This window comes from Equus caballus, chromosome 3 (genome assembly GCF_041296265.1).
Source record: "Equus caballus isolate H_3958 breed thoroughbred chromosome 3, TB-T2T, whole genome shotgun sequence".
Lineage (NCBI taxonomy): Eukaryota > Metazoa > Chordata > Mammalia > Perissodactyla > Equidae > Equus > Equus caballus.
In genome coordinates, this window is record NC_091686.1 from 93,472,693 (window position 1) to 93,484,824 (window position 12,132).

The window sequence follows — 12,132 nt, forward strand, 5'->3', positions numbered from 1 at the left end:
ACTGCAAGGGAAACTACAAGATACGATCTTTATTCTATGTGGCTAGTGTATGCAGCTCATAACTTGAAATTTTATTTACAGTAGAAAATAATTCTCTTCTTTTAGTGGACTAAAACTGTTGTCTGTACTTCTAAAGCTATATCTGTTTCTCCAGGTTCTGTCTTTCACACATCCTACCTCGTTCCACTCTGCAGAGACGTATGAGTCCCTGTTACAGTGCCTCAGAATGGAAGATGACAAGGTAGCAGAAGCTGCTATACAAATTTTTAGAAATACAGGCCACAAAATTGAAACAGACCTGCCCCAGATACGATCGTGAGTATGTTTTTTCTCATGGTAAACACAGAAGTTTTTAAGTGTGGGAGCCATAGGATCATTGTTTCCCTTTCACATGGAAAGACAGCAGAGAGGAAAGACAGGTTTTATTTAAAAGCTACTTATTTGTATCCTTTACTTCATCTCTTCTCTGCGTCACACTCCTCCCCTACCATTAGAATATAGGCAGAGGAAGAAATGAAACTTGGCTTATTAGAATACGATTTTAAAATATTAATAATCAAAAGTTATCAGAATTTAGAATTTGTGATTAATGTATCTTCCTAATCTGTGTATTTTCATTTTTTTCTCTCCAACTGGTTTATAAATTCAATAGCTACTATCCTCATATTCTACCAAAGAGTGGGATAATCAGTAGTGTGCTTATAAAATATTTATTAGTTGCTTGGTTGTTGCCAGTGGTGCTTTTATTGTTTTGATCACTCCCTCTAGATTACCTCCCCTCTCATAAGAATGTAGTACCTTCTGGTATTTTCACTTTGGCATCTTAAAGAGGGTTGCTTTAGGATCAAACTTGTTCTGAGATTTTATATTTAGACATAAGATGTGGGAGATGTCTTTTGGAGGAAGAACACATTGCTGATAGCTATTGAACTAGATCTTCAGGGTATATGCAAATAGTTCAGGGAATATCCAAATTAAACCGGTTTTTCCTCACAGGGTAGTAACAGGACAAGAGGACTCATGACTCCTAAAGTTTTTATTAAATTTGTGAGGTAATCGTTTAACTTGAGAAATAATTCATTGTCGACACAGTACTGGCTAATATAAAAGAATTACCCCAGTCAGTCCCTGCTCTCAAGGAGTTTATAGCCTAGAGATGATAATCTTTATATTTGTACATTATAGGAAAAAATCATTGACACGGTAGGATAAAGTTTCTGGTGAGTTTTTAAAGGTAGGAAAACCTATACATTTTTTAAGGAAAAGGATTTATTCTTAAAGGAATTCTATCCCAAAGGAAGCAGTGGAAAAATGGGTATAGGTGGAAGAGTTAACTTTGGACACAGGGAATAAAACCTCTTCTTCTTAAGACAAGTGGGGAAGGAAGCAGAGAAGCACAACACTGCAGACCTCACTAACAATGCTGATGGCATCTTTGGATTATAGCGCACTAGAAAAACAAGGAGAAAGATTAAAGTTGGCTTATGTATCATCGTTTCATTAGGCTAAGAACAATTAACGATTCATTTAACAACAACTTGATCAACACTCTATCTTCCTTTGTTACTTACCTGTGTTATTTTCAAGAACTGTTACCCTAGTAAATGAATTTGTGAATGGAAGACTTAATCAGTGCTTAGTCAAGGAAGCTATTTGGGCATGGAAATCCCTATCTCATAATTCCAAACCTGCATGGAGAGAAACGTGGCATTCACAAATATCAAATCAGACTTACAGTGACCAGCATATGTCCCAGTTTTTTGGTTGAGGTGCATGACCTGGGGTCTGAGATATTGCTCTTAATGTCTTGCTTCCCATTATTATAACAGGGCCCTTTGTCACCATTGCACTTGATACCACTGACCTTATAATCTATAAAATGGAATCATTGCATTAAATGTATGACAAGTATCTGTCCTTAAATTTTTATTTTGCCTTACAAATTTTCTTATGATTAGAAAAATACTTAAATGTTCATTGTAAAAAGCTGAAACTTTAGAAAATATAAAGGAAAAAAGAGGGTCACTGTTAACATTTTGATATATATTTTTATTGAATGTTTTATCTACTTGAAGTATATGCCTGTTGTTTTTTATAAGTTGTTAGAAACACGCTATTTTCTTCATTCTACTTAATGTTTTCCTATATCATTATTTAATGCTTTGAGACTAATATGTATTTCCATATTGTTCTAGAGAAAGATTTTTTACTTTGATCTTCAATGTCAGTATGGAGGTTAAGTGAATGGATTTTTGGAACAGAAATGCTTATCTTCAAATCCCGACTCCACCATTTCCTAGCTCTGTCACCTTAAGCTCAAATAAATAATTTTTTTGTGCTTTAGTTTTCTCATCTATTTAATAACCATATTAATAGTCCTCTTTGGCTGATTGTGAGGATTAAGTGAATTAAGATGTGTAAAAACACTTAAAATGGTGCTTGGCACAAGTATTCAATAGCTGTTAGATGTTTTTATTACTCTTCTACTGATATATATATGTGTCTATATCCTTGCATACTTTCTTTCACTGGTGCGATTATCTCAGCTTTTTAATAAAACCTGGCCTTTTGCTACTTTTTTTCCATGGCTGCTTTAAAATAAGGGGATTGTGAAAGGGAAGTGGAAAATTAGGATATCTCCTTAGATGGTAAATGTAAAAATATGGGATGGGGCAAGTTTTAGATCCTAAGTTAAGGGTGGTTTGTTTATTTCTCCATATTCATAAAGTGGCTTTAAACAAAAATTTTCTCCTGAAGTAGCCTTTTTCATGAGGCATTGTATTTCTTGGATTATGCTTGGGGACAGAGGAGGAACTTTAAATCTTTCTATATATCAGGTAATTTTTAAGAGAGGCTTCTCTACCAGCATACATCCAGATAGTTACAGGAGAGGAGGTAGGAGACAACCAAAAGAAATACTTGTGGTTTATGGGCTTTTTTTTTTTTAACTATGATATTATTTTTGCAGGACCTTAATTCCCATTTTACATCAGAAAGCAAAGAGAGGTACTCCACACCAAGCAAAACAGGCTGTTCACTGTATACATGCCATATTCACAAATAAAGAAGTCCAGCTTGCACAGATTTTTGAGGTATATAAAATTATATAGGATGTGTTTATGTTGGTTTTTGTTTTTATGTTCTGTGGTTTTATGAAGATAGAAGGTAGATTATTTTAGCTATTTAGTCCCACTCTAGAGTATAAATTCCATGAGAGCAGGGACTCACTGTTGTATTCAGCACTATATTCCTGGCCTTTAGATGAGGTGTTTAAATACTACTTATGAAATGATGTTTTGTGTGTGTGTCTTAGAACATTTTACTTAATTTTAGCTTTATTGCCTCAGTAGTCTATTTATCCTCAGAAAGTATTGGTAGTTGACTTTGAACCACTCAGTTCATACTGACAGTCATACCTGAAAATTAGTCCTATTTGCCTTTCCTTATGTATGCTCCTTGGCCTGGTTCCAGTGCTAGAAAGGTATTCTTATTATCTTTAATTGGATACAGTATGAACAGAACCAGTGAACTCTTATGTTTTATGGTCCACAGTCATTTAAAATGTCCCCACAGGATAAAATATCCACCAACACAGCAAACCTGTTGTTGTAGACGACTTGAAAATAATGCTGATTTGATGATGCAGAGATATTCTTGTTTTTACTTCTACCTTTAATGTGTGCCTTATTTTTTTCTTTTATCTTTTTTCTATGTTGTTTCAAACTTAAGTTTCAGTAGGTGAAATAAAAATCAAGTGTCCAATATGGCTGAAGTTACTTTTGATCATATCGTTAGAACAGATTTGTTTGGGCATGATAAATTCAGGAGTACTTAAGAACATTTAGTGTTTCCTTAGGATGTCTAGATATTTATAAAACAAACTGGTAATTTTGACTGTTTTATTTTTATAGCCACTCAGTAGGAGTCTGAATGCTGATGTACCAGAACAACTTATAACTCCATTAGTTTCATTGGGCCACATATCTATGTTAGCACCAGATCAGTTTGCTTCTCCAATGAAATCTGTAGTAGCAAATTTTATTGTGAAAGATCTCCTAATGAATGACAGGGTAAGTTTCTCATTTAATTAAATTTAGAATCATGAGATTAAGACTATTTACATCTTTATTACAATATTTCTGCTTTCTGTGTGTAATTCTCTTTTCCTTTTAAATTATTCTCTATTTGCCCCCTTATTTATTTACTTAAATTTCCAAATGACATCCTGATGTCAGTGTAGCTATTATTAGAACTTAACATTTAAGAAAGAAAAAATGAGAACATGAGATGGATGAATCATGAAGTAAAAAATATAAGTCAAATGCTATTATCCTAACATTTGAAGGACAATTTACTGGAGTGCTAGAATTTTGCTTTATCAAACATTGTTGAAAATATAAGTGGAATTGTATTTGACTAGCATATTGAAATATAATTACATTGCACTTTTGGCACTAGATTTATGTATTCTATTTTAGTTATTGAATTGTGTGTGTGTGTCACATGTGTGCACACATGCTGATTTATTAGCTCTGGGTTGGAGCCCAGGAATGTATAGCTTGAAAAGGTTCCCCAAGTGATTTATGAAACACGCTTCTGATTAAGAATCACTCCTTTACCAAATGGATCTAAGTTAAAGAGTTACTGAATGAAGACACAAATCACTCTTACCTGTGGATCGTTGTAGATGACTTTCAATGCAGTAGTAACTTATCCAACTTAACCTAATCCTTCTACATGATCCACTAGTCTTTGATCCCTCAATATCTGAACTTAAAAAGAGAGACACTTGCCAGTGCACTCCTTCCTCCTTTCCCTTCCCTTGTTTGGATTTAATAGACAAGGATGGAAGAGCATGGCCGAAGTCTCATTTCCCACTCCTTGCATTCATGCTGTTCTTTGCACTGTTGATAGACGTGACTGACAATAAATGTGAAATTTAAGACACCTCTTAAATGACGATTTGATTGTTGATAGATCCTATTTTAATATGGTTCTTGTTGTGTGTGTGGTAAAATATACACAATATTAACTTTGCCATTTTTAAGCGTACAATTCACCTACATTATATACACCCACGTTGTTGTTGTTTTTGTTGGGTTTTTTTTTTTGTTTTTGTTTAAAAACAAACAAATTTAATAACATATATACTTCTGATATACATGGGAGATACCCAGGAAAGCTGATGAACTTTCCAAAGTAGCCCAAGCCACCATCTAAATTATGTACTCACATTGTTGTGTAACCATCACCACTGTCTATTTCCAGAACTTTATTATCTCAGACAGAAACTCTGTATCCATTAACCAATAACTCCCTCCTCCCCCTGCCCCTGGTAACTTCACTTCTATTTTCTGGCTCTACAAATCTGCCTGTACTAGATACCTCTTATCATACAATATTTGTCCTTTTGTGTCTGGCTTATTTCACTTAGCATATTGGTTTCAGGGTTCATCTGTGTTACAGTATGTAGCAGAATTTCATTCACTTTTTGCCAAAATAATATTCCCTTGTATGTGTAGCCTACATTTTCTTTATTCATCTGTTGATAGACACTAGGGTTTTTTCCACCTTTTGACTATTGTGAATAATGCTGATATGAACATTTGAGTCTCTGTTTTCAGTTCTTTTGGATATATACCTCAGAGTGGAATTGCTGGGTCACACGGTCATTCTGTGATTAACTTTTTGAGGGACCGCCAAACTTTTCCACAGTAACTACCATTTTCCATTCCCACCAGCAATGCACAAGTCTTCCAGTTTCTCCACATCTTTGCCAACACTTATTCTTTCCTGTTTTTTTTAATAATAGCCATCATAGTAGGTACAAAGTAGTATCTTGTGGTTTTTATTTGTGTTTCCCTAATGACTAATGGTATTAAGGATTTTTTTCATGTACTTACTGGCCATTTGTCTTTTGTCTTTGGATATTCAAAGTCCTTTGCCCACTTTTAATTGCATTGTTTGTCTTTGTTGTTGTTGAGTTGTAAGAATTCTTTATATATTCTGAATATTAAACCCTTGTCAGACATTTGCCAAATCCAAGATCATGAAGATTTTCCCCTGTCTTCTTCTAAGAGTTTTATAGTTTTAGCTCTTAAGTTGAGATCTTTGATCCATTTAGAGTTAATTTTTATATGTGATATAAGGTAACTGTCCAGCTTCATTCTTTTGCTTGTGGATATCTAGTTTTTCCAGCACCATTTATTGAAGAGACTATTCTTTGCCCAATAATTGGTCTTAGCACCCTTGTTATATGAGGGTTTTCTGGGTTCTCTGTTGCGTTCCATTGGTCTATATGTCTATACTTATGTCCGTACCAACCACACTCTCATTATTACTGTAGATTTGTGGTAAGTTTTGAAATCAGGAAATTTGCATCCTCCAACTTTGTTCTTCTTTTCCAATCTCTGGTTGGTGACTTTGCTATAGGCTTCTTAGAGCACTGCATTGTGCAGCATGCAAAGCTTAATGAGCGAAACTTTAAAATTTTTTCTAAAAGTTAAATTTATTCAATTGTCTGTAGTCAACAGGTGAGAAGAATGGAAAATTATGGTCTCCAGATGAAGAAGTTTCTCCTGAAGTATTAGCAAAGGTAAATTTCTGTGGCTCTTGATAACTTTTATGTTGAAATAATGAACATTCATAGATATCCTTTTTTTTAACCTAACAGTTAATAAGCATTTTTAAATGAGGTGCTTTATTTTTAAATCAAAAGTTCTGTTTCTCAAAGAAACTGTAGTTGTCAGTGAGTTATTTATATATAGGTATATGTCAGCATCTTCTGTAGACCTTCCTGCCTGCTAAAACAATTTCAGTGAGGCTGTTTTACACAGAGATTGTTTGTAGAATGTTGATGCTCAGAAGCATCTCACATCTAGCCTCACTACCACTATCTATCTACAAGCCTATGAATATCAACTTGGCAAAAATAGATGGCTGTCATCGAATTGGTAACTTTTGATAGATGTAAACTGTACCTCATGAAAACTAATTTCTAAAGTCAGGTTTAAAATAAGACTGCTTCATTATCATCTTCCTTGATAATCTGTTTCACCTTGTATAGCTTCATAGTTGTCATATATTCCATCAATTCTTTTTTCCAGGTTGTCAATAAATACAGTGAATAATACCTAAATCCTTTAGCTAGTTCTTTCCTGTATATTGGTAACAAGCATTTGAGTATAAGCCTCTAAGTAATTATGACCACAAATAATTATGGATTCTCCTAGATTTTTTTTATCATAATGTCAAGTGAGACTGAATCAAATTTGATTGTTTCTTCAAAATAGTTTTTTACTAATACAGAAAATATCTGAATAGTTCTTTTTAATTACTATAATATTAGAGTAGTTTAAATAGTTATTTTTAAACAACTTGAAAATCTTGGGCAAATGTGCAAGTATGAAAAGCCCTGAGTCCAGGAACCAGACCTTGCTTGGGCAAGTTACCCATTATAGTAATGTGTCTATTTCCTTATGTGTTGGAAATAAGAATACATCTCTCATAGAGTTGTTTAGGAGATTAAATAAATTAATATGTGTACAGCTCTGGGAAAAGTGCCTGGTACAAATTAAACAATACATATTAGTTCTTATTGTTATTGTTATTATTCTGCAGACTTTTTAAATAAAACATGTCTGCCAGCAATTGAGACATCTCACTAATCTAATTAACATAATCTTCCCTTTAATTGGAATTTTAAGTTGCTTTCTTTTTTTAGCATGTTAATGTTTTATAGGTACAGGCAATTAAACTTCTGGTAAGGTGGCTGTTGGGTATGAAAAACAACCAGTCTAAATCTGCCAATTCAACTCTTCGGTTATTATCAGCGATGTTGGTTAGTGAGGGTGACCTGACAGAGCAAAAGAGGATCAGGTGAGATTTTTCTTCCTTTCTAATTTTTTAGCTCGAAGAGTTGGTAGAGGGGCCAGCCTAGTGCCGTAGCGGTTAAATTCGTGCACTCTGCTTCAGTGGCCCAGGGTTTACCAGTTCAGATCACGGGCATGCACCTACGCACCGCTTATCAAGCCATGCTGTGTTAGGCATCCCACATATAAAGTAGAGAAAGTGGGGATGGATGTTCCTCAGGGCCAATCTTCCTCAGCAAAAAGGGGAGGATTGGTGGTGGATGTTAGCTCAGGGCTAATCTTCCTCAAGAAAAAAATGTTGGTAGAGCTTACATAGGAATTATTTACCTAATTAATATTGAATGTTGTAATTGCACCATGTGCTTTGAGATCAACTCTTATGTACTCCTTGAATATAAATTAACACAGTCTTGTCAGAATAGTTTGGCATTTGTCCCTAGATCCTTAAAAATGTTATTCTTTAACTCTTTATTTTTACAGTAGTGAAATAATAAAAGAATCATACAAAAATATAAACACAAATATGTTCTTTCCAGCATTTTTTATCATCACGAAAAATAGGGGAATGTTTAACTATGGAACACACATATCATGAAATATTATGTAGATCTTAGTTAGATATTACATATCCCATGGTTCAGCTTGGGCTCTTAGAATCAGAAACTTATACAACTCTACTCTGCATTTACTGGCTGTGTGAACTTGTATAAATAACTTTTCAAAGCCTTAATTTCCTCATAGAGTGAAAATTAGATGAGACGAAGCCTGTTAAGTGTTTCACACACTGCATGGCACAGAGTTAAGCATGCAAATAGTAGCTATTATTTTTTCAATTCCTGAATCATTTGCCTCAGAAGCCATTTTAGGGTCCCTCATCATTACCAGTGCTCACTTTGATGATCCTGTTGTCCAAGAGAACATGTTTTCTCCTCTTATATGCTAAATAATAGTTCCTCATGAATTCAGGCCAGCTTTCTACGTTTCTAAAGTCTTCAGAATATCAAAGCCATGCTATGTTCCACATAGAAGTTGAAGTAAGGAGACCGTCTTTCCCCCCATTCATTGTCACATTTTACCATTTAGGTAATAAAAGTCCACTTGTTGGGGATGGGAGTGCCTACACCTCCTAGATTCCCTTTGAAAACTTCATGCTGCCAAAGGAAGTCTGACCCAGAGACTAGTACCCAAGATAGTCACTGGCTCTCATCTCCCAATGCTTTCCTTTTAGATATTTGTCTGATACCTCCCCTTTTCTGGTACAAATCAATTCCTAATTGCTGGCCCCTCCATTTCATCAGACATGTGCGTAGGCTTAAGTTAGATTTCTGTTAATGTGTGTATATATGTATATGCATTAAGGAAATTGTAGGATATAGATTTAAAATGATGGTGATTTTTGATTTTTCAGGGTTTTTTAAACTCAAGTTTTCTACAGTGAATATGTATTTATCTTAATACAGTTCCTAAGGTATGGTTCTTCTTAGCATTGCAGTTGGTGTAGTTGTGATTGTAAGCAGAATTGCTTGGCTGTGGTGGAGGATCTAAGCTAGGGCATAACTAAAAGTGAAGGCAGATAAATTTATGATCAGATCATCACAGTGATTTGAGCTTTTCCTCCTATATTGAGTTCAAGGACTCAAATTGCTTTTCCATATATGTACGTTATGTCATTTTAAGCATAAATTATGCTAAAGACCTGAATACTCAAAAGGGATCAGAGCATATTTATGAATGATAATGGTTATAGGAAATGTTTATTTCTTTTTTGTTTGTTTATAGTAAATCTGATATGTCTCGCTTGCGATTAGCTGCTGGTAGTGCCATAATGAAGCTTGCTCAGGAACCTTGTTACCATGAAATTATAACCCCAGAACAGTTTCAGCTCTGTGCACTTGTTATTAATGTAAGTAACAATCTTATTTTCATCAGTTACTTAACCTTCAAGTATATTTAGGGGCTGGCTGGGTGGCACAGGGGTTAAGTTGACATGTTCCGCTTCGGTGGCCTGAGGTTCACTGGATCGGATCCCAGGTGTGGACCTACATACCACGTGTCAAGCCATGCTGTGGTAGGCGACCCATGTATAAAGTAGAGGAAGATGGGCACGGATGTTAGCTCAGGGCCAGTCTTCCTCAGCCAGGAGAGGAGGATTGGTGGCAGATGTTAGCTCAGGGCTAATCTCCACCCCGCCACCACCAAAAAAAAGTATATTTACTTTCTATGGATATAGATCCATTTGCTGTGTAGATGTGTATACTACAAAGATTACTATTATTGCTATTCTAATTAAATATCTCCTAAATGTTAAGTTATTTATTCTCCCAGTATAATTATCATTTTTCAAAGTGACATTAAGAATACGTAAACTGTTCTTTTGTAAATATTGCCAATTTTTATTTACGTATTTTTGTTTTTGTGCTGCCATAGGATGAGTGCTACCAAGTAAGGCAGATATTTGCTCAGAAGCTGCATAAGGCGCTTGTAAAGTTGCTGCTCCCGTTGGAGTATATGGCGATCTTTGCCTTGTGTGCCAAAGATCCTGTGAAGGAAAGAAGAGCACATGCACGGCAGTGTTTACTAAAAAATATCAGTATACGCAGGGAGTACATTAAACAGAACCCCATGGCTACTGGTAATTAATTTTGAAAGTTCCCAGTGTGAAAATATATCTTGTCAATGTGTCAATTTGTGTGTATGTTGGGGGGGTGGTATTTCATGTATTTCTGTTGTAGTTTATAAGAGCACTGGTTTTTTTATAGAATGCTGTCATTGTAGTTATGATGTACTTAAATTATAAAATCCTGATTCTGAATCCTATTTATAATATGTAAAACTTTGGGGGAACTGCATTTTTCTTATGGGATCAGCAGCGTGGCTTGATTTGAACACATTGCTCAGATGTCAGAGAGTAAAGATTTATTTTCCTAGCTCTGCCAGGGACCCACTGTGCAATCTTAAATTATCCTTTTGGTTTTAATAGCCTTCAAAATTGAAGTAAAAGTATTTCAGTACTATCTAGGTATCATGTTGCCTCTAATTTAGAAATAACTGAGAAAAAAATGGAAACTGAAGTGGTTAGGACACAAAACTAGAGAGGAATTATGTAAAAACTGTTATTGCTGTTGTTAATAATAATGTTTTCATTTTAGAGAAATTATTATCACTGTTGCCTGAATATGTAGTTCCATATATGATTCACCTATTAGCCCATGATCCAGATTTTACAAGATCACAAGATGTTGATCAACTTCGTGATATTAAAGAGTAAGTCATGTTGATTTCCAAGAATTCTAAAAATTATTCTTACTTTTTAAAAAAATGCTAAATTTTTTCCTTTTACTATTCCCCATTAGAATTAAAACGTTTTTTATGGTTTTGTTGATTTATTATAAACTGTAAGTTTCATTTTACAGAATGTTCCCATCTAACAAGTTCTTTTTGGTTGTTTTGTTTGTTTCATGTTTGCAGTTAGCTGTGTGAGTCTTTGATTATTTTAGTCTTTATCTTATGTTATTCTTACTGTTTGTATGAAGATGGGCTTCACTTACTTCAGTTTAGTAATTTAGAAATCCCTGTGGTAAAAATTTCTCTCCTTTAACCTAAACTTTGCTTTCAACCTCAAAAGATCATACCTTGAAAATGTGCGTGCTCACGTGAAATACTCGCTAGCAGCACTATGATAATACAAAATTAGATTTGTTATACCAGTCACAGATTTGTCTCTAGTGGAAAGACAGGCAAGTAAAAATTACAGAACACTTGTTTAAGAAGTCTTGTTTATGTAAAATAGAACTTTGTATATAATACAGGGTGAAAGAGTGAGAGGTGGCCTATGATTGTTTACAAATGACCTCCGAGAAACTTTAAAGCAATATTTGCTTTCTTTCCCAATGCTTTGCTTTTGCTTTGCACGCTTAAATTGGTACCTTCAGCTTATATTTAAAGTATTAGGATTTTTCTACGTAGGACATTAAGCCTTATTCCTAATCTTATTTAAGGTTATAATAAACATTTGTCTCTGCTTCCTGTAGCTTTCGTCACTGAAATTGTGTCAATTGGAAGAGATGTTATATCATGTTCAACATTACTGTTAAGCATTGGACTGTGAGCTTCTAACATTTTGAAGCCTTGTCATTCCATTGCTGTTGCTTCCAACACATCATTCCAGTGATAGTGTCTTTATAGTTTAAATTCTTGAAAATACGTATACATAAAAAATTTTTTTTAGAGTTTTAATTGACACGTATTTTAAGAAGCCACA

At 34.5% G+C, this 12,132-nt stretch overlaps 1 protein-coding gene across 12 annotated transcripts in view; it reads left to right on the top strand.

Annotated features, from left to right (window-relative positions):
* PDS5A (PDS5 cohesin associated factor A) overlaps window positions 1-12,132 on the top strand; it is a 165,293-nt gene that overhangs the window by 106,444 nt on the left and 46,717 nt on the right. For all 12 annotated transcript variants that reach the window (XM_070263969.1, XM_023638213.2, XM_070263966.1 and 9 more), the window contains exons 19-26: window positions 155-315; window positions 2,969-3,092; window positions 3,912-4,070; window positions 6,527-6,595; window positions 7,742-7,878; window positions 9,651-9,774; window positions 10,299-10,503; window positions 11,021-11,135. In XM_070263969.1, coding sequence (XP_070120070.1) covers window positions 155-315; window positions 2,969-3,092; window positions 3,912-4,070; window positions 6,527-6,595; window positions 7,742-7,878; window positions 9,651-9,774; window positions 10,299-10,503; window positions 11,021-11,135 — 1,094 coding nt within the window. The remainder of the gene's footprint in view (window positions 1-154; window positions 316-2,968; window positions 3,093-3,911; window positions 4,071-6,526; window positions 6,596-7,741; window positions 7,879-9,650; window positions 9,775-10,298; window positions 10,504-11,020; window positions 11,136-12,132) is intronic.